The sequence below is a fragment of the Gadus morhua genome, chromosome 5 (genome assembly GCF_902167405.1).
Source record: "Gadus morhua chromosome 5, gadMor3.0, whole genome shotgun sequence".
NCBI lineage: Eukaryota > Metazoa > Chordata > Actinopteri > Gadiformes > Gadidae > Gadus > Gadus morhua.
In genome coordinates this window covers 11916889-11939775 of record NC_044052.1, presented here as the reverse complement: position 1 = coordinate 11939775, position 22887 = coordinate 11916889, and the positions used below count along the sequence as shown (strand labels likewise).

The following is a 22887-nucleotide window of genomic DNA, read 5'->3' as shown; positions in this document are numbered from 1 at the left end:
ACACACACACACACACACACACACACACACACACACACACACACACACACACACACACACACACACACACACACACACACACACCTACACCCACACACACACACACACACTCCTCACCAGCTCCGGGGGCTCAGATGCTTAGAGGTGTACTTAATGAAACGGTCGCCCCCTCTCTTCTTAACCCGGCTCTTGTTTCATGACTGGGGGAGAAACTCATTCTGTTTCTAGCACACCACCCAACCGCACTCCTCCATCCCCTCCCGTGGCACCCAGTCTGCGGCCCCCCTGTCCTCTCTCTGACCGGCCCCTGGTCCGGTGCACCTGTTCCAGCCCAGGGCGGCCCCCCTAATGAAACCCAAGCCCACTGCAGAGCCCCGCAACACTGACAGCCTCGTCTGGGGTCACTCAACAAAGGTAAGGAATGAGACCCCCTCCATCACACACAGACGCATGTATACACATAGGCATGCTTACATATGCACACACATATGCATGCATACACAAACCAAAACAGATATGCACCTAGAGAGACAAACACACACACATATGTCCATGGTTATTCAATACATGCTCATATTTTACACATATAAGTCTTAAGAAGCTCTCTCCCTCTCCCTCTCTCTCTCTCTCTCTCTCTCTCTCTCCCCTCTCTCTCTCTCTCTCTCTCTCCCTCCCTCTCCCTCCCTCCCTCTCCCCCTCCCCCTCCCCCTCCCTCTCTCTCTCTCTCTCTCTCTCTCTCTCTCTCTCTCCCTCCCTCCCTCCCACTCTCTCCCTCATCAAACGCTACTCTTGCACGGCCCACAAAGCAGTGGTCTTGCTGGTTCAGCGTCCTTGGCACTGCTGGGGGATTCAGCCCCAACCAGTCCTTCACTGGAACATTTAGACATAAATCTATAGGTGGACACCTTGAGCCCCCCAAGGTCAGGGACACAGCAGGAAAGACAGATAAAAATAGTGGACTACGACTCAGAGATGTATACCGTACACATTCCTGCCAGTATTTTTGTGGAAACAAACACAGGCATATCGTGTTTATATAAATCAATGCACGGCTCATTTCACACAATGCAACATGTCATATCCTGTTCTCCATACAATGCACAAATGGTTGGTATAAAGGCCACGGATCAAATGTTGGTTATTAATCAAATGTGCGCTAAGAACTGAAAATGTGCATGGCTCGGATGATAAACACAGCCCCCCTATGCCTAAAGTAAAACTGTATTGGCATCTTTATTAGACACATTCACAGCCTGGCATGTTTTCCTCCCCTCTCTTGTCACCGTACGTACGGCCCTTAAGGTTCCCAGGGGCCACAGGGGGCCCTAGGAGGTATCATAAGAAATGTGCAATCTGGCTGTAGCTGCCCTCTTGATGCAGCACGCCAACGTAATCCTCCTGTTCGTTATAGTGCTGCAGCCCAGGGCCGCACCGACAAACAGGCCCACACTAGTTCAAGCAGAGGAATCGTACTGAAATAATTAAAACCATCCAGTTAACTCCATCCTCCTCTCCAGATATGGCTGCACGAGTCTGGTGCGTCTCGATGGGCCTCAAGCTGTGTACCCAGCGAACACAAACACGGGCGCCCGTTTTAGAGCCGCTCCCGCTTAATGAATTGTTCAGGGGAGATGTCTGGATCTGGAGGAGGGTTTTCTCACTGGGTGATTAAGTTAAGTTTGTTATGTTGCCTTTTGCCCAAAGTTCTCATTCTCTCTCTCATCTGTCTTCAGTCGTCCCTCTACAAAGGAGATATCATGTAACAGAGGCCCCTGTCCCACCTGTGAGTGAGGAGGCCTGGGATACTCAGCATCGCCGTGGGTGCGGATTTACAAAGTCATCACAGGTCACCAGGTCTCCAGGCTACGCCGGCCTATACAAACCTAGTAGCCTATTGTTGCATGTGACAGACTCTTAACTTCTTAATGACATGGCCCACGCTGGTGTCACCACACTCAGTTCATCTCCTCAAAGAGCACACAACCTCACTACTAAACAGATTTTCACCACTAAACGCGCCTCTTCTGGCTGGAGGCATGAGGGAGGGTGGGAAGGGAGGGAGGGAGAGAGAGAGAGAGAGAGAGAGAGAGAGAGAGAGAGAGAGAGAGAGAGAGAGAGAGAGAGAGAGAGAGAGAGAGGCAGAGACAGAGAGAGAGAGAGGCAGAGACAGAGAGATAGAGAGAGAGAGAGAGAGAGAGAGAGAGAGAGAGAGAGAGAGAGAGAGAGAGAGAGAGAGAGAGAGAGAGAGAGAGAGAGACACAGACAGAGAGAGAGAGAGAGAGAGAGAGAGAGAGAGAGAGAGAGAGAGAGAGAGAGAGAGAGAGAGAGAGAGAGAGAGAGAGAGAGAGAGAGAGAGAGGGGCAGAAAGAGATAGAGTGAGAGAGAAGCACAGATAGATAGACAGACAGACAGAGAGAGAGACACAGACAGAGCGAGAGAGAGACACAGACAGAGAGAGGAACAGAGAGAGAGAGAGAGGGAGGGAGAGAGAGAGAGAGAGAGAGAGAAGATAGTGTTTAGTAAGCTGAGGACTGGATCTCAGCCAGGTGGATTGTTCTTATCAGGCAACAGACTGTTGACAGACAGCTACTGATTACAGCACAGAGGTAATTGGTCACTTTGAAGCTGTGGTGAGCGTTTTAAGTGATCGTCTTTTCCCCCTCATATCTTATCTTAGTGAGCCACCATGTCCAGCCACATTAAGGACTGTGCATAATTGCTGAATGCTGACTCTGTCTGTCTCCCCCCTCTCTCTCTGTTGCCCATTGAAGTCACTTGTTACTGTAGCCTCTAATTATGGGAATTAAATGCATAAAATGTCTGAAAGTCTTTGATTAGACTGGAGAATGAAGTCTGGGGACTTCTTCCTCCACTACTTGTTATTTCCTTTGAGGAGAAAGGGCTGTTTGTTTAAGTTGTCAGGTTTTGGAGAGTAAAAAGCCCCTGTTTTCTGAGGAGCTGACGCACGGCACAGGCACCTTTAGTTTGCTGTTTTTTGTCATTATAGTTTGAGGGTTAGAATGGCTGTGCCCAACATCTTATAGTACCCAACCATATGACAAACCAATGTGTTGTGACAACAGTTACTCGAGATACTCAATGTACTTGAGTACACAAGTGGTAAAAAATAAACCAGTGCAAGTGCAAATGAAAGCTGCAAACCAAAACTATGACTGACCCGAGAGACACAGAGCTCTGCCTCATGTACCGACTGCTCTCATTACCAGGTCCATCACAGAGGCTCTCATAACCCGGTCTACCATAGACACTCTCATAACCAGGTCTACCATAGACACTCTCATAACCTGGTCTACCATAGACACTCTCATAACCAGGTCCATCTCAGAGGCTCTCATAACCAGGTCTACCATAGACACTCTCATAACCAGGTCTACCATAGACACTCTCATAACCAGGTCTACCATAGACACTCTCATAACCAGGTCCATCACAGAGGCTCTCATAACCAGGTCCATCACAGACGCTCTCATAACCAGGTCCATCACAGACGCTCTCATAACCAGGTCCATCACAGACGCTCTCATAACCAGGTCCACCACGGACGGTCTCATAACCAGGTCCATTACCAGTTCACAGACGCTCTCATAACCAGGTCTACCATAGACACTCTCATAACCAGGGCCATCACAGAGGCTCTCATAACCAGGTCTACCATAGACACTCTCATAACCAGGGCCATCACAGACGCTCTCATAATCAGGGCCATCACCAGTTTTCTTTTTAATTTTGGGAAAAGGGATAGCTTGGCTCTTGACCTTGCATCCATAAACTGATATTGGGAGACACGACAGTCCCTGAGTGACCGCTGTGTGTTTTCTCCCGACAGAATCGCATCTCCCATTGGCCTCGTGCATCAAAGGCCGCGCATTAAGAAAAAACACTTTTCCTTGAATCCTGTCGGATAGCTATGACTGTATTCAAACAATGTGTCTGGTGGAGGGGAGGTGGGGAGGTGGGGAGGGGGGGGCGTCTGAGGCCAGAGCAGACTTCCTTTTCATAAAAAACATAAAAACCAAAGGGCAGACAGATGGAGGGAGAGGGATGGGGGGGGGGGGGGTTCGACCTGACATAAACAACCCCTCTGCTCCCTCAGCTTTTTCCCATGACGAGCCGGGACCTCCCCTCTACAGCCTGGAACCTGCACGTGTCCCCAACCCGGGGCCGAGGTTCAACTCATAGACCACTGGAAGAATTCCTCCACATAAACCACCTGGTCCAGACATTAGCCAGCAGGGGAAGCAGCTAATACACAACCGGCCAGCCCCCCCCTCCAACTCTGGTACAATAACAGCAACCTACCATCACTGTTTACCACCCACCTAAATTAGGGCCCAATTAAGCCATTAACAAGGGCGACACAGAGCAGGGGGGGGGGGGGGGGGGGGGGGGGGGGCAGTAGGAGAGGAAACAACATCATCTTGCTGGGGGTCCCCCCCTCCGTCCTCCAGAGCTACAGGACTGAGGCGGGTGGGTGGGTGGTTGTGTTGGTGATTGACGGTGGGTGTGTGGGGTTCAACATCACAGCCCACCTGGCAGGGAGGGGGCTAGGGATGCAGCAGGCAGGACAAAGGAGGGGTCAGCAGCAGCCTGCTGAGCGGCCAATCGGAGAGCAGATAAAGGAAACAGGGGGCGCGGTGTGGTCCAGGAGATGGCCTGGGGAGTGATCAGCTGGTGATACTAGTGGTCACCCGGGATAGGAGTGATCACCTGGTGATAGGAGTGATTGATAGGAGTGATCACCTGGTGATAGGAGTGATTGATAGGAGTGATCACCTGGTGATAGAAGTGATCACCTGGTGATAGGAGTGATCACCCGGTGATAGGAGTGATTGATAGGAGTGATCACCTGGTGATAGGAGTGATCACCTGGTGATAGGAGTGATTGATAGGAGTGATCACCTGGTGATAGGAGTGATCACCTGGTGATAGGAGTGATCACCTGGTGATAGGAGTGATTGATAGGAGTGATCACCTGGTGATCTCAATACTTGCTTACCTAGTGATCCCACTCCTATCACTCCCCGTGGTGCACATGGATTGATCTCCAGACCCCCTGATTATGATCCCAGCAGGACTCAGACCACACATGCAGAGTGTGGTCCTCAGCTAGAGTGGAGGAGGGTGCTGACCCCTGATCCGCTCTCTATCAACTTCAGGTGTTACCACGCCGAGGAGATGTAATCACCACTCAGAGCCCCCTCCCCTCCCCCTGGGGGAAAGGAGCAGCAGCCCCCGCATTAGGAGCCCCCCACCACAACCGACTCTGTCTGAGGGTCTATGTTTAACAGCGGTGGGAATGGTGGCACGGCGTCGTAGAGCAGGAACACTTTCAATGAGCGAGAGCGAGAAGGTCCACTGGGACTAGACTTCCTCAACCCCCACCTCCCCACAACCTCACCTCCCCCCTCTCCCCCACCTCCCTTTCTCCCAACAGCACAATAAAGAGGGAGAATTGTTTAGCCAAACAATGGGTAATTCCCAGAGCACAAACTTTCCCGACTTCTTTTTAAAATACATGACATTGAACAGCGACATTATTATTATGAGGATTCAGGAGGAGGGGGGATTCAAATTATGAACTTGGGTTTACTTGTTTAGAATGAGGATGGCTCTTTAAACGGCTGGAGGCCTGTCGTGCACATGTCAACAACTGCACTCTTGGCAATGTACACTTAAAAGGATATAAAACTACAGACACTTTGGCACAAAGCAAGGGAGTTTACAACAAAAGCCAACTTGGATTGTTTTCCCACAAACCTTCAGTGAGCAAGGATCCGCCCAAGAGAGTGCTTGCTTCTTCAGCTCTGCAACTTTGACTTGACATTGTTGGCATCGTAGGTTTCTACCCTTCTCCTCTCCCCTCCTCCCCGTCTCGGACTCAGAGAGGGGCACCGACCCGGCGCCCTCCGGGGCTGGCCGGCTGCTGCATCGTGCGTCCTCCGCTGAGTGCAGTCTTTTCCTGGGAGTCACGCCGAGAGCTGTCGGCGAGTCCCCGCCTGGACAACCCTCAGCCTTGAGGGCAGAATAACAAAAGTCAATGTTAGCTTAAGAAAAATAAAATATAAACACATCAATGCGCGGCAACAGCTCCGGCGATTGCAGTTTTGCTAGCGCCCCGACTCTCCTATCCAACAGCCCAAGCATGCGTTAACAGGGTAATTATGGCACTGTTAGAAGTTAACTCGGAGAAGTGGCAAATTAAAACGCAACTTACATTAAACACGTGGTTGTCCCTCTCCCTTCCATCCTGAATTGGATTGCGCAAAAATGACTTCATTATACGAAACCGGGTCTAGGTAAACCCACAAGAGCGCCTATCTTGGCCGTCCCAAATTTCTTTAAATGGATAGGCAGACCCATGGAATGAGCATCTTTATCTCATTTCGTACGCGCGAACGTGGAAGCGGCGACTCATCTGTGCGTGTGTGTGGAGCTACTAGTTCAGTTCCAGCATGTGATAAAGAAGTGGTTGAGTCCCATAAGTTGGAGCTGGTGCACCAATGCAGACCAGCGCACGATAGGGGAGGGCGGCGTACTCTCAAATGGGTGGGGGAACTTTGGGACCGGGGGGGAATCTACATGGAGGTTGTCGAGCAGGGAGTGGACGTGTGCGTCTATTCATTCTCATACATGGCCGTGTATTGGATTACATTGTAATGTATTGTATTGTAGTGTGTTGTAGCCTATTGTGTTGCATTCCATATACTTTTGTTCCGGAAGGCAACACAAGGAAAGAGGAGAGGAGAGGATGGGAGAATGGTGTAGAGGAGAGGAGAGGCTGAGAGGGGAGGAGAGGAGAGGGTGAGAGGACAGGAGAGAGGACAGGAGAGGAAACTGGGGAGGGGAGAAGAGAGGTGAGGGTGAGAGGAGAGGGTGAGAGGGAGGAGGGGGTGAAAGGGAGAGAGTAGAGTAAAGGGGAGAGGGGAGGAGAGGAGAAGAGAGGGGAGGAGAAGAGAGACGATGAGAGGAGAAGAAAGGGGGGGTGGAGGAGAAGTGAAGAGAGAGAGAGAGGGAAGAGGGGATGGAGGAGAAGAGAGGAGAAGAGAGGGGGGGGGGGAAGAGAGGCGATGAGAGGAGAAGAGAGGGGGGGTGGAGGAGAAGAGAATAGAGAGAGAGGGGAGGAGAGGAGAGTAGAGGGGGAGAGGAGAGGGGAGGAGGTCAGGGGATTGGAGAGAGGGAGGAGAGGAGGTGAGAGGAGAGGGGAGGGGTGAGGGTAAGAGAGGAGAGGGTAGGAGAGTAGAGGCGAGGAGGGGAGAGGGGAGGAGAGGAAACAGGGAGAGGAGAGGAGATGAAAGGAAATTAAGGAAGGAGGGAGGAGAGGAGGATAGAGATGAAGAGAAGAGCAGAAAGTACAATTTGTAGATGCATGACTTCATTGATATTAGTCGCTGCTCAAGTGAATAGAAATTATACTGAGAACAAAGCAACTGTTGCCTCTCCTAATATCAATGCACATGTCGGGCTGCTCTGACTCGTTCCTGTAGCTCTGGCGCCATCCAGTGGTTAATATTAGTATAGGAAAGCAGGGAGCGATAGACCAGACATAAAAGGGTTGTTCGAGATAATGTTAAATATTTATTTGGTAAACTTTCAATATTTCATGTGGATGATGTAAGCTACCACTGCTACTTTCGTGTACTCCCTGAGTACGGTTTCTTTTTTCCAGCCGCACATGACCCATTTAGCCTCCAGTCTTTTGTTTCAGGGAACAATTTTACGCCTGGCAGCGCAACTGGTCGCGATTTAAAGCGATTTTCAAGTCATTTTCAAAGTATAATCGCATTTCCTTTCATGCGTTGAATTGCGTCATCCATTTGTATGAGTAATTTACCTAGAATAATTACTGAAATGATGAAACCATTGAAATCCATTCCTAATGAATATTAAAATATTGAAAGAAAAAAAAAGAAAGGGATCAGCTCATTCCCATCCCTTTATCAGACGTGTGAGGGCATCTCTTATCTCTAATATACAGCCTTTTCTTAAGTCAAGTGGTACACTTTGCCATTATGAGTAGGCTATATGGCCATACTCTGCAGGCGTTCAACGAAACGAGCCACAGTGTTGTTAGAGTTGATTCAATAAATACTTTTATCTTTTTTCACGAATCCAACATGTGAGAGGAATCAAACGGAATGATTAACAACTAAAACTAAAAGGTACAAGAGTGGGGAGGTGTTAGAGAGACGCACAGAAGTGAGCTGTTCATGGTCCTGAATAAAGGTCAATTATCCGCATGCATGACAAACATGACAATTCGTCCTCATATCCTATCCTATAGTTTTCTCTATTCTGGTGAATCACGTAGGCTATATTGCGTTAGCGCATGCAGCACACTTACCCTCGCCTTTCTCCTGAGTAAATGACTTGTAAATCCAAATATAATATCGGAGTCCACGTAGAAAGTCCCCAGGTCTATGAGATTGGGGTTGGGTGTCTCCGCTCCGGAAGACCCCGCTGAGTTTGGTAAAGCCATGTGGAGTGAATGTGTCGCCAAAGACTCCTCTGCCTTGGGCTCCTATTTCATTTATTCATCATCGGACCATTATTGAGTCTCATTTCGTTTGTATTTAAACCAAAGCACCCGACCACCTGGACCACCGGGGACGGACCTCAGACCCCAAGCTCAATGCCCAACATGTTCAGCCAGCCCGTGCGTAAAACAATTTCTCCAGGTTCCGGTTAATCCAAAAAAGGCGATAAATCCGACACAAGCCCCCCGAATTTATCATGATTTATATCCATTGAAACACGGTAGCCCCTAACGTTGGAACGGGATGAGGAGGTATGGGCACGGGAACCCGGTGCGTAACGGGACCAGAGCCTCTCTCTCTGTCTCTCAGCAGCCAGCCTCTGTTCCGCCTCCTCCTTCTCAGCTCTCTAGCAGCCCATTCACTCAGTCGTCCAGGCGTCCCAACTCTCAATCCGCTATGTCCGTCAATGATCTGCTGCACTTGCATCCGATTTGCTGAGACCCCCGCCCGCCTCCCCCCCCCCCCCCCCCCTCCTCCTCTTACTCCTCCTCCTCCCCATCCTCAAGTCATCAGAAGATGGGAGCAGAGAAGGCGAGATGCACATGGAAACCCCTGATCGACATCCTATTAAGGATTATATAAACTATTAACGCGACGATGGATGGTGGAGAGGCACTGGACAGGCGCACAGAGAGCTTGAGGTCAAACGCATATTTGCTTGATGTCGAACCTCCTCGTGTCTCCAATTAATAATCTGATCAAACGATCCTACCTGACAGCTGGGACTAATTGAACATATAGACTAAATCGAGACGTTACCAAAAAGTTTTTTACTTCCGTACTTACTACTCTTCCATTTGGTGTTTGGCCGATAAACAGCATGTTTCTACCAAGATGAGCATCGGATGTCGTGAATATGACGGTATAGCCTAACAGAGAAATCATTTTCTTTTATTTCCGTGTTTGCGCGCGTGTGTCTGTGTGTGCGCGTGTGTCACCATCCTACTTTCTCTAAAACAATGAAGCGCTTTACGGGGGGTATCTGCTGGGATAAGTTCGGAGGTCCCCTCTTGAGGAGATAGGGGTCACCCCTGCGGCTAATAAAATCCCAAGGACCGGCTCCCACGGGACCGCAGCGATACATCTGCTGACCCTTAAGCCCGTGGAGGAGTAATGGCTCCGGGCGTTTTATTAGCGCGGCCCGGTATTCTGTCCACGCCTGGAACTGTTGCAGCACTTAAACCCGCAACTTCACGCCGCTGCGTGAGGAACCCCAACACATATTGATAATGTTCTGGGTTCCAAGATGAAAGGAGGCAACTGAGGGTTCAGAGCGAGGGGACAATTGATACTCCGTGATCCCATGAATGATTTATGCTGCCAACAACAAAGCGAATGTAATCCCTGGTAATCTGTAGGATAATCAGCCACCGATACGGGCCTAGGACAGAAGCTAAACGTCTTTCTGTCGGGGCGGGTTAACAATCCCAATGTTTAGTGAGTAAAATATGAACAGCAACATCAGTACGATCAGAGAGGAAAGAAGGTTACACTCAATGCAGAAAGAAATTCAGCTGAACTACAGTTTGAACAATGATGGCTTTAAAACGATAGAACTGCAACTGGTATTGTGACCACAAGACACAAGGGGGCATAATAACAGAGACATAGGTGAAAGCAAAATCATTCAATCAAAATGAGGAAAACGACGCTTGCATTAGTCTTTGTCGATTTATTGTTGGTCCAGTAATTTACAATCCAATACAAACTCAGTAGCAGTTGCTCAGCCTGCTCCAGAAGATAATTCAAGTCAATGTAAAAAGTGCTCGTGTCCGTAGGCCTCAGACATGTGACGATGGGGTTTTCCTAAACCACAGGTCGCCAGCTATTACTCGAAGCAATTGTCTGATTGGTTAAGTGGTCCTAAACATTTCACAATTTTGGAAATGAACTGTTGAACTGTTAAGAACCACTTAATCAACAAGACTCCAGAATCTTCTTAGTGGCGTAAGACTTGCAGCTCTCTTCTCAAAGTCCCTTCATCATAAAGAAAAATACAGAGTATAAAATCACGTATAAAATCAGGCAAAAAATACAACTAAAATCAAATTGAATAGATGCACACAACAGATCAACACAACCCTGGCTACAACACAGCTATATATCTAGAGGTCACGACCTTAATCCACTAGTTCTAAACCTGAAGTAAAGCACTCACCTGGCGGAGATCCTTCGTTATGCGGTCCGTGTCTAGACTGAGTGACTTTAACGCCTTGCGACTCTTTATATAGTGGAGGTTCATACAAGTCCTGCATTCAGCGAGGAATGAGGCCCGTGCAGGTTGAACCGGATGAGCTGGGTTCCACCGGAGAGCAGCTCTGAAGCCGCCCTGAAGCCCGGGATGGCAAATACTGCGATCTGAGTTTATCTGAGCTTTTGGAGCATACAAAAATCATCCATGGCTGATTTTCGTCAGAAGGTGCTTTGTAGCCTGTTGAGATCAAAAGTAACGAGGCTTTCCCGTTCCTTTTACCTTACAGTAGTGACGGTCTGCGTCACTCCCTGTGATGGTTGAGTCACGTTTCCTTAGTGGGACTCTCGTTACATTTTAATGTGTAGAGATTCATCCAGTACCGATCAAGCGATATCTAAATATACTGTTACCTTCATGGCTTGGTTGTCTTTATTAAAGCTGCTCTATGTGAACACAACATTTCACCATTGATTACAGGAGATTTATTTAGCATGGGACGTATTTATCAAAGGTTTTTCATGCATTTCATTTCGAATCAAAGAGGAACAGCATTTAAACATAGTTGATATGACAGGGACACAAAACCCTTACCGAAACCCTGAATAACTGTGTGTTTTGTTTGATAGCAATTAAAAAACTCCCACAATCCTTAATTGATTGCTTTAGAAGAATACATTCAAGTTAACTACTTTAACATTGGCTTTGGGTACAAACAATGATCAAAAGTGCTAATGAAGCGCTGCAATTATAACAACTCCTCTTCAGTTTAAAGTCCAGAAGTCTAGCACAGTGCGCAATTAGTTCAGCAGAAGCATACCGAAGGCCGGATACAAACGTTCAAGAATCTCAAGTGCAAGTGTAGCCATTTAATAAAGCACAAACACACACACACACACACACACACACACACACACACACACACACACACACACACACACACACACACACACACACACACACACACACACACACACACACACACACACACACGTTTTCGAATCAGCAAATACCAGATAGACGAAGTGGACGTTTGCATGTATATGCTGTCTTTCCATTTCACAATATTCAACGATTCAATCTCGTATTCAATTCTAATAAGTTAACACAAACTAACGACAGACATTAATTCATAAACCCCCATATGGGACGGTCTTTGGACAGCGGATGTCTTAAACAGCAGGTGGGATACAGATTCCCAGACAAAGCGCGTCAATTTCTTCATCAAGTTCTCATCTTTTTGAGCCATTGACAGCAGATTCCCTGATTGCCTTGTACAGACACGTGGTAAAACAAAATTTACAAGAACATACAATAGATGATCATAAAAAAACAACACACACACATAACATCGGGTTAAAGTGCAGCCAGAAATAAAGGTCCGCAGGGTCGTGTTTGGTGGCGTACGGAGATGCGCGTGACAAAGGAAACGAGGAAGCGCTGAAGCGGCAGGACTCGCTGGATCTTTGGAGTGGAGGTGATGGCGGCGCTCAGGGGAGGGCAATGAGTGAGCCTGGCTGGCGTAGGAGCCCTCCCGGGTCTAGCATCCCTCCGGGGGGGCGCTGGGCTTGATCCCCCTCTGAGGGAGGAGGGCGAGAGGAGATGGGTTTAGAATGGGGTACAGGGGGGTCGGGGACGGTGGGGAGCAGAGGCTGCCTGTTCGGAGGACTATGGCTGCTTTGTTCTGACTGCATGTACACGTGCACACAGAGATAGGCAGCTTTCAGGGACAGCAGGTTGCACAGGTTTGAGGTGTGCAGGCATTTCCAGGAGATCCAGCCCCCCGCAGGAGTAGGTATGGTGGGGTAGGATTAACAACATGGTCCCAATGATAAATAACAATCTTCTTAACTTTTAACAATTAACTTTTTTTTTTTTTTTTTTTACAAAAAAATGGTCAACCAAGACCTCAAATTCATCAATACAAAAGTGTAGAACCTTTGCCCTCCATACACATGTAGGGATATAACCACAAATGAGACTAACGAGAGCTTAACAATTCTCACACAGAAGGAGGGGAAAAAGGAACAATAACAAAAATCCTTAAGGGAGTCAAAGGAAGATTCCAAAGAGCATGAACGTGCAAGGGAGGTCAGAATCCAGATACAGGACAATCACATGGGTTATACACATAGAAAGTGAATATAATTTACCTCACCCCCGTCACCATCATTACCATCATCCTACTTGTCCTGGAATTGGAGACAAGACAAGACAGACAAGAGTTGATGCCAGAGAGACCAGAGAAACACACTAAAGTTCAGTGGGTTTACTGGCTTGCCTTGTGTCTCAGGAGTGTGTGTGTGTGTGTGTGTGTGTGTGTGTGTGTGTGTGTGTGTGTGTGTGTGTGTGTGTGTGTGTGTGTGTGTGTGTGTGTGTGTGTGTGTGTGTGTGTGGGAGGGGGGGGGGGGGGGCAGTGGCGAGAGAGTGGCTAATCCTGGAATCAGGGCCCACCTGATCCCTGGCACTCATTAATAAGCGCGACGGCCTCCAACTTGCCAGCCCCCGTTGCCTGGAAGGACGAACACGTTATTGTCATGTTGAAACACAAGATGGTTCTCCTCCACATTTTTATCCAAAGCGACTTACTTACAAGTAAATTTGTCAGAAGAAAGAGAAACAATATTTCACTGGCTGTAAAGTAAGGATGTTCATAGAACCAAGGGCCAAACCCATTCCCGATATATACAACAAAGATAAGTAGTATAGACGCTACATGATGCTACGTACTGTTTTGAAGTGCCAGGACGTACAACATACAATAAGTGCAGAAGAGGGTTGTTTTTAGGAATAACGGAGGAGAAGGAAACGTAAAAGGACTCCTGTACTAACCACTGAAAGGGCCGTCTGTCCGTCATACCCGGGGGTGGTCAGATCGGCCCCGGCTAGGTTCCAGATCCGCAGACCATCCAGGTCTCCGTTAGCCGCTAGGCTAAAAACTCACAAGGTATCAGAGGTCAAAGTAGCCCTCGACGTACAGCCACCGCTCCACTAAACAACCTGAATATTTAAACCGCTGCAGTCATATCAACCAGCAAGTAAGCATCAGAGAAGGGAATGCATTTGTTATATTTTGTAAACGACAGTGAAATGGAAGTAGTGCAAGCACTTCATGATTGGCGACGTGGTAATCAATCGTTGGGCACGTCGCGGGCCCCGTATCAGATCTTAAACCAACACGTTTTACAGGACATGTTGTAACGCAGCACGATAGCAACGGGACCGTGACGGAGCCGACAGGTCCAGCGACCCGAGCGAGGGGGCCATACGGAGGAGCCAGGCTCTACGTGCATGGGGGCAAGGGAGAGAGAGAGATGCTGGAGATGAAGAGAGCCGCAATTATGCTGCCTGGGAGCATTCCTGCTGCGGCTCGGCGTCAGACTAGGGAGACTGGTCGTACCTGTGATAACGAATGTGGGGGTGGTTGTTTCAACGCTTGTCCCCCATACCATCTCTGAGCGCGTCTCACCTGCACAGCTCTGTGCCCGAGACGGCCAGCTGCTCTCGGGACAGGTGGGCTCCGCCCTTCCGCAGGACCATCACAATGTCTTTGCGTCTGCAGGAGACCAAAGAGGGGTGGAGGGGGAAAGTAGGAGTTGTGCATCAGTAACAATTGGCCACCAATGAGTATTATTAGGGGGTTGCGACAGAACAAAGATGCACTTGTTGGGAGGTGTCCGTGTTGTTGAGGTGCAAACACAGGGGACAATACAGCTTCTACCATCATATGCTCTTTTTGAATTGAGTGGTGGTGACAAAAGGAAAAGGTACGCAGGTTTGATTAATTGCCAGGCAAGTGGAGACAGGTGTCCTCCGCCCCCACAGTCAAACACACACACACACACACACACACACACACACACACACACACACACAGGTGTCATAATACAATAGATCAGGGCATGTAAGATCTGTTTTACCGACGATGACCAGATGCGCTTGGAAACCTGTTTTTAAAAAAATAATAAAGTAGACAATCGTGAGGAGTTTAAATAAATTATCTATTTCCGACTCTCCGTGAGTTTCTATCATGTGTGAAACCGGGTGCAGGCTGGGCCGACTGGTTTGGGAGGACACGCCTCTCTTTTGTACTCGACTCTTTTCTCTCGTCGTTGGCTGACACTCCTTTAAGGGGCACACAGTGCTACGTGGAAGAAGAGAAAAGGAGGTCAGGCCCGCTAAGCTGGAATGTGATGAACTGCCTCGCTTCCCTAGGCAGGGTAACTGTAGGTGTCACTGCATGAGCGCAACCTTCAACCAAGAAAAAGACGAGTCTATACTTGCTATGCCAACCGTTGGAAAAAAAGGACAACAGCCACTTGCTCCAGCTCTGACACCCTAAAGACTTGCTCTCCCTTGAGGCTCAGTGACTTCAGCAGAAACACCCAACACGTGCATATACTAAAGCAAAAAAAACGGGGACACACCAAATCAAACGGCTTAGCTATAAATCGAATAAATTACCCCAATTGCTTTCTAATAGTTCAATGTTTAAAGACCTCTGTACCCCAATGACATTCAAAGAGGAACTCCTCCGAAGCCCGTCCTCCTTGGAGTTAATGACGAAGAACATAAAAGAGGCGGTTGTTAAAAGCCAGTTAAGCAGAGTCCTTCACAAACGTTATTGCGGGGCTTACCTAAAGCGCACTGCGTTAGACAGGGGTGTGTCGCCGTAGCGATCCCGGCTGTGGATGGTGGACCCCTGGTCCAGGAGGTACTGGACAACCTTCAGGTGGCCCTCACTCGCAGCGATGTGCAGCGGTGTGCGTCCGTCGTAGTCGCCCACACTCAGGTTACTCCCCTAGTCCACACACCACGACTGCCGTTAGTGTTTTGGTTAAATGATGAAGACCGGATTATGATTTAGTTAAAACAGCTGACAGGGCGAGATACATTTACTAAGGAACGATAGAACATCGGAATCAATGAAAACCCGGTCGATCTTAGCCTCCAGGTCCCTCAAAGTAACAGAGGCGATCAATGTTATAGAGAGAGACTAAATAAAGTTACATCAAACCATCAATCTTGTATGCGTCAATCTTGTAGATCTGTGTAACTGTGAAGCTGCTTCGTTCAATGTCTTGGCCTTAGGGCTGCAGCTAATGATTATTTTCATAGTCAATAAATTATTTTAGATTAAAAATTTTGACAATAAAATGTTGAAGCAAAATTCATCACAAGTTAACAGACTACAAAAAGAAGGCTTAAAGGTGCTTGCTTTTTCTGACAAGCCAACAAAAACAACATTCCAGTACGGTTAGTCAATTTGGAGGTTGATTTTGAAGGCCTTCCTCCAAAGTGACTCTCCTGAAACACATTACTCGCTCGCTAGCTTTAGCAATAGCTCTGCCTAGCCTTGTGGAAAGCTCTGGTCATGCGTGATGAGTGCATGGGCAGAGTGTGTGCAGGTAGCAGGGTAGGTAAGTAGACAGACCGGCCTGGGACAACCCCAGACCAGCCATTTATTTATTTTCCCTGTTTTTTTCCAGAGCATTTGCTTTATTTTATTTTTTTCCATACCCATTGATATTGGCTCAGGCCTGTGATTTCCATGAGCCAATATCAGTGGGTATGGGCGTGCATATGAAACAGGAGACTGAGAGAAAGGTTAGATGGAGGGGGGTATTGATTACTGTTGGGATGTAAAGAGCTCTAGCTTTAGGAATGAATTGTTTTATACTTATACTTGAAAATTGACTATCAAAATAAGATTTAATGAATTTTCTCGCTTGATCGACTTATCATTGCAGCCCTACCTGGCATGCTACATGACTTATTATACATGTTTATTTCAGTGTTGCTTGCCATTTCCTGGATGGATTTCAGGGCCTCCACATCTCCGATCTTGGCGGCGGCGCAGGCCAGCGGGGGGGTCAGGGCGTCGCGGATGGCTACCAGCTCCTGGGGAACGGCATCCAAAATCAGGGAAGCTTTATCCGTCACTTTTGACAGAGCAATCAACGAATCCTATTCTCATCTTATCTCTGCAACACAGTGAAAACGAGTACCGGTACTAGTATTCCCCTTTTCAATATCGACCGTTGAAATATCGACCAATATCGAAACTGCACAGGACAATTTTAGAATGGAGCAAGTTCAGAACCGTTGAATTCAATTCAATTAAGATTGAAGAACCACCATCAAATGTGACTTTAGTCACGCTCTTCACTGGCTGTTTATCCCAAATCTTTTCGTCAGATACAGGTCATCTTGCTATCAACCTTTCAGCCGACGGTTAAGGACACTAGCAGCTGGGCACTGAGCACATTTGGATCCAGAAGTAAAGGCTTAGGCTGCGTTCCAATCATTTAAAAATGACCCCGCTTACACTTTCCCTCATGATTTGTTGAAATGTTGCCCTGCACTCATCATCATCGAAGGCATGACATTCTCACTGTTCCCCAGACTCCCAAGTCCGTGAGCATGCCCAGTGGCGTCTAAACACTTGTGGATTTTAGAGTATGCCTTAAGTTACCTGCAAGTAGATCGTATGTGGTGTGTGCAGAGTCCCTGGCTGATGGAGACAGAGGCTTGCGTTTCATTGAAAAACACAGAACTTTCGACATGCTGCATCTCACATAGGGCGTAAAACGTAAAGTATCTTCCCGTTCAGACTGACCTCCCCGCAGCTGATGCTGAGCGACTTGGCGATGACCTGGATGAAGCGGCTGTCACGCAGGTTGAGCTTGGCCAGGTCTGCCATCATCTCCCCTCGCAGGTTCTCGGCCATCATCTGGACCGTGTGAGGTACGTGCAGGGACCCGAAGATATGCATGCAAACGTGGGGTCAGCAGTGGTCACAACCACATCGGCGGCATGCGGCTAAACTGACTAACAATTGTTAGTGCTTGCCAATTGGTTCTACAAACGTCCTTACTGTACCAACAGCGATAGATTTTTTTCTCCTTCTTCTAACAAATGTACTTATTGTAAGTCGCTGTGGATAAAAGCATCTGCTAAATGCCCTGAATGTAAATCTAAATGCAAGACCCACCTTCTTTTTGGTCTGCAGGTCCAGCCCTTCAATGGCCAACACATGAGAGAGCTTGGAGAGGACCGCCTCTGGGGTCATGTCCATGCCGGGCAGCAGCCCTGCTTTATACAGCACCTGAGGAGAGGGAGGCAGGTGGGTACCATCCAAGGGCTCATTATCCTCGTCTGCCATTTTAGGGACTTCTCCTCCAAACGATTCCTCTCATTTTAGTTTTGACAAAATTTGGACTGCATTTAAAAACTGCACAGGACGATGTAAGGATTTAGTTAGTTCAGGGCCTTTAAATTCCAATAAATTAGGATTGAAGAACCACTTTCAATTGTGACTTCAGTCACGCCCTTGGTTGGTTGTTTTCCCAATAGTAGTTTTTTGTGTTGTTATTCATTCACAATTTTGTAACCATTTACTCCTGACCCATTCAGCAGAATCCCTTCTCTGATGGCTAGCACGCTAGCGCCTACCTCGCCTGTGGCGTAGACCTTGGACACGGTGCCCCTCAGGCACTGGGTGGTGTTGATGATGATCACGCCGCGGTCGGTGGCCTTCTTCATCTCGGCCAGGAGGTCGGGGCGGTTGTCGGGGGCATTCCCGGTGCCGTAGGTCTCCAGGACCACGCCCTCCATGGGCAGCTGCAGGAACGACCTCACCTGCGCACACGGAGCAGACGCGTCAGAGCACGCCATACATGGACTCCACTGAACCAGCCAGACACACGGGTTGCATCATGAGCCGGGCGAGGAGGAGTCAAGGCTACATGGGGCTTTGTGTCGGTCACTCTGTCCCCTGCAAAAGCCCCTAAGAGCCCCAGAGGTTATGTGCCCCCCTCCGAAAACCTAACTACAAGTCGGGGTCATTGAGATGCACCGCTGCTCAAACCCAGCTTTCCTGCTGGGTTTGTCGGTGCATTTATGATTAGTTTTCACACACGTTCCTTTGTACGACACATCAGCTCCCCGTTAAAGAGATCACCAGATGTCACTGAATAAGGGAATTTCTGCAGAGAAGGCTCAGAACCACAGACGCATAATCCTAACTGCATCCCGATCTCGAGACCTGCTGCGTACCTACAACTCAACACACAAGTAAAATTTGGCCTTTTTGATAAACCTGAACCCCAACTCCCCGCCCCTCACCAGCATTATGGCTCAACTCCCCCATCCCCGTCCCTGCATGTGACCCCAGCTCCTCTCCTAAAAGCACATCTGCTGTTGTCTTGTGCTGCTGCCATCCCCGTCAACGCTTGACTGGCACCGAGAGACTTCATTACCCGCCGGTAACCATGGCATCTGGAGGTGAAAACGCTAAACGCCAGGAACAGGGGGTGGGGGAGGCGACCATAAACTTACAAAGACATGAGCAGAAAGAATGTAACTAGGCTTGTATCGTCACTCTGAACATAAAGTGGGACAGGTGCGACACACTGAAAAGCCCAGCAGGAAAGACCATTTGCTAATACAATAGGCGGATACACTTTGCCCAAAGCCTCTCGTACAGAATGAGGCGCTTCGAACCCAAAGCAAACTGCTGTGGTACAGTGAGCAATGTGACCCAAGGCAGGCAGAGAGGGAGACAGAGAGAGAGAGAGAGAGAGAGAGAGACAGACAGACAGACAGACAGACAGACAGACAGACAGACAGACAGACAGACAGACAGACAGACAGACAGACAGACAGACAGACAGACAGACAGACAGACAGACAGACAGACAGACAGACAGACAGACAGACAGACAGACAGACAGACAGACAGAGAAACAGAGAGAGAGAGAGAGAGAGAGACAGAGAGACAGAGAGACAGAGAGACAGACAGACAGACAGACAGACAGAAGGAGACATAGAGAGAGAGACTGAGAGAGAGACAGAGAGAGAGACAGAGAGAAGGTCTTTTGATGGTCGACGGGGGCAACGAGAGCAGACGGAGACAGTAAAGCAACTCTCTATTCATCTCAGGATGAGAAACTAAATATTATAATGCCCGGGCCAACTGGGTTTTTAGTGGGTAATTGGTCATGGCCCATAACCAAACTTCATACTTTCCTAGGGCCAAAGGACTGCTGGGGACATCCGAGCAAAGTCAGGAAGTACTGGCGTAAGTGAAATCAGAAAACACAAAAATAAATTAGAAAAATAAATGGAGGGAATTATTATGGTGTTAGACTGGGATCTAACAGGCCAGATTGTGCGTGCATCTTCTTGGATTGTTTTTTGAGCGCAGGTGACAAGCCACGCAGTAAGACAAACATTTGGTGTCTGCTGGTCCTTCAGGAATGTGGCAGATAAAAACATTTGATTTAAATACCCATTTGCCATTGCAGTAGGTGTCAGGGCGATTTAGAGGCATAAACACCAAACTTTACAACGGGGAAGGGCTCCTGTGGTGAGGCGAATTAGACTGAGTGGAAACGGAGGCTGGGTGGCCTATATTTTAAGTAAAAATGTAATATGGGACCCGGGCCGTTCACAAACACGGGTCAGACGACTAATTACAGGGAAGGAAAAAAACAAAATCTTTCTAGAGCAAATATTTGTGTAAAACATGGATGCTATTCTCAAATTATGTAGGAAGTTGCAGAGGAAAGGACACTACCACTACTACCAATACCACTACCACTACGTTAGAAGACAGACGCATGGCTAGATGGAGGTCTTCCTTCATGCCATAGCCCTGTGTTGTTTGGAGCCCATCGTCATATCATAGTGAAATGTATTCCTATAACTGAGAAAAGCCTCTGCAGTACACATATAGATGTCAAAGAAGACAAAAGCAAAAGGTATTTTTGACTAATTCACACGTATTGAGATAATGGAATGGCGCCAACACTGCAGACCTGTTTGAAAATGAATGATGTTTGTTTTTCAATTTACATTTTATAGTGCAATCTCGTTTAACAGACAACGAATATTCTCACCCACTAATGGGCTTGAAACTAATAACAAAATAGGAAAAGTATTTGGATGATTTTCGATGTCATTAATGTTGCCAATGAAAACAAACCAGAGACAGGCTATGAGTCATCTCGATTCAATCGTTTTATTATGACCTTTCTGATCTCTCTGAGTGTGAGAGAATGAATGACTAAAAAACTGAATGAGTCATTTCCAACTGATGACCAAGAACCATAAAGACGACTTCATGACTCTGACTCAACACCACCTGAGACAACATACGAAATTACCTGTGGCCACGAGGTGCACACTATGCATCACTCTCTCTCCAATCCGCCCCCTCTCCCTCCCTTGTGGACTCCCCGTCCCTCCCTGTATATATACCTCCATCCCTTTCCCCCTCTATCTTCCTCCCATACCCTCTATCTCCCTCCCTCCCTCCCTCCGGCTTACTTACTTGCTCCCTCCCACTCCCTCCCTCCCTCCTACTTGCTCCCTCTCCCTCCCTCTTTGTATATCAACCTCCCTCCCTCTCTTCCCTACTTGTAACTATCTCCCGCCGTCTCCCCTCTTCCCTGGCTGACTTACGGTTGCCGCGGTGATGCCAGGGAACAGCCTCAGCAGGCCCACGTTGCGGTTCAGCTCTGTGTTCACGGCGAACTTGTTGGAGCGGTTGGCTATCCACACCGTGTCCCAGTTGACTGTGGGGGACAGAGCAACTAAATCGCCATGATAACCACAACTGGAAATCCAAATGATAAGGAAGCACCATGACCAGCCATTCATTCATCCATCCATCCATTTATTCATTCATTACTTGTTATATCCACGTCCAAGTTGGCCAGGGGGGACAGGTTAGGGGAGGTGAAGGCATCGAAACTTCCAGCGTCCACTTTGGTGACGCGGTTTCCCCTGTACAGTTTGTTGCGGAAGTACAGGCATACCTTGATAGGAAGAGACGTACAGGTGAACAATGTATTTTGAAGAGGAATTTGGTTTTAATAGTACAATTCATAATAGTACAATCTTTCTGATGAGGACAGCAGCCATGAACAAAACGTCTGTCGGGAAGGATGTTCGTTCAAGCTAATATATTTTAGTTTCATTCACTCGTTAGTGAATTCAGCTACAATAGTGTCAAACATATCAACTGTCAACTGTAATCTCACCTGTAAAAAAGGGAGTATGATCAGTTAGTTTTAATTGTCTTCCTAGTATCTAGTTGTACTCCCTGACAGTCTTCTTCCTGTTTGAGATAGTCACCTGCTGTTGCGAAACACACCAACGTTTACCAAACAATCTCGTTAAACAAGAATGTCAACAACGTTTTTGTTGCCTTTCCTCCACATAAAACTATTGTCAATTACAACAATGACTAATTTTCTGTTTGACAATAAAAACGGGAGGGAAAAGTAGTTTCTTTTTTTGAACGTTCCTGTTCAAATGCAACCGACAATGGATATTTACAAATACACAGTAGCTACATGTAGTATCTACATGCAGTAGCCAACAGTAGCAGCCTCTTATTGCTCACCTCCGGAATGTGAAACAGACCAGCCAAAAGCAGCGCCCCCTGCAGGTTGTCCCTGCCATCGGTCCTTATTTCATAAATTGGCACCTGGAAGAAAGTTTATGTCTTCAAATCAAATAATTACATAAGAAAAGTGGCGCATCGGTGACGCACCCCACTGATGTGCAAACCAGGCGGGGGACAATATGCCTTGGTTACCCGGGTTTAAATGACTTATGCGACATGTCACACCCTCACTCTTTCAACACACTCTACTATCCTGCCGATGCATAAGTAAAGTAGACAGACATTTACATTGACATTTAGGGCATTTAGCAGACACTTTATCCAAAGCGGCTTTTTTTTAAGTACATTTGTCAGAAGAAGGAGAAACAATATATATAACGACAGTATAAATAAAACTTGAGCTGCTGCCCCCGCAACACGACCCCGGATAGGCGGATAAAGATGATGATGAGGATAGCGACAGTATATCCTTACTGCCAGTACAGTAAGGATGTTCATAGAACTAAGTGCCACCAAGCACTAACAATAGTTAGGTTAACCCATTCCCTGTATGCACCAAATATAGCTAGGATAAGATGCTACAGCCAGACAGACAGACAGACAGACTACTACATAGCACTATTCATTCCCAAAGGGAAATTTAAGTGCCACAGTCATAAAATAATAAAAGAGCGGTTTTGCATCAGAAGCCGCAACTTATCTGTCACATCTTTACTGGGGCCCTA

General features: G+C 47.7%; 2 protein-coding genes and 1 long non-coding RNA gene across 6 annotated transcripts in view; all 3 read right to left on the bottom strand.

Moving 5' to 3' along the window:
- The window catches only part of kif26ab (kinesin family member 26Ab), a 79060-nt gene extending 70115 nt beyond the window's left edge, over positions 1-8945 (bottom strand). The window contains exons 1-2 of one of the 2 annotated variants that reach the window (XM_030356590.1): positions 8363-8945; positions 5779-6033 (exon numbers count right to left, since the gene is read on the bottom strand). In XM_030356590.1, coding sequence (XP_030212450.1) covers positions 5779-6033; positions 8363-8497 — 390 coding nt within the window. In that variant the 5' untranslated portion in view covers positions 8498-8945. Of the gene's footprint in view, positions 1-5778; positions 6034-6235; positions 6552-8362 lie in introns of those variants that run through there. The other variant, XM_030356591.1, reaches the window with a different exon arrangement.
- Positions 8946-10212: 1267 nt separating this feature from the next.
- Positions 10213-10763, bottom strand: LOC115544298 (uncharacterized). Its single transcript, XR_003976831.1, has 2 exons — positions 10714-10763; positions 10213-10532 (listed from the first exon to the last, which is right to left on the bottom strand). It is a non-coding gene; the product is annotated as an uncharacterized LOC115544298 (long non-coding RNA).
- Positions 10764-11230: 467 nt separating this feature from the next.
- The window catches only part of LOC115543787 (60 kDa lysophospholipase), a 30866-nt gene continuing 19209 nt past the window's right edge, over positions 11231-22887 (bottom strand). For all 3 annotated transcript variants that reach the window (XM_030356359.1, XM_030356358.1, XM_030356357.1), the window contains exons 5-17: positions 22160-22243; positions 21443-21569; positions 21214-21326; positions 18202-18387; positions 17741-17854; positions 17366-17479; positions 16552-16647; positions 15384-15547; positions 14216-14302; positions 13579-13678; positions 13201-13258; positions 12900-12938; positions 11231-12325 (exon numbers count right to left, since the gene is read on the bottom strand). In XM_030356359.1, coding sequence (XP_030212219.1) covers positions 12925-12938; positions 13201-13258; positions 13579-13678; positions 14216-14302; positions 15384-15547; positions 16552-16647; positions 17366-17479; positions 17741-17854; positions 18202-18387; positions 21214-21326; positions 21443-21569; positions 22160-22243 — 1257 coding nt within the window. In that variant the 3' untranslated portion in view covers positions 11231-12325; positions 12900-12924. The remainder of the gene's footprint in view (positions 12326-12899; positions 12939-13200; positions 13259-13578; positions 13679-14215; positions 14303-15383; positions 15548-16551; positions 16648-17365; positions 17480-17740; positions 17855-18201; positions 18388-21213; positions 21327-21442; positions 21570-22159; positions 22244-22887) is intronic.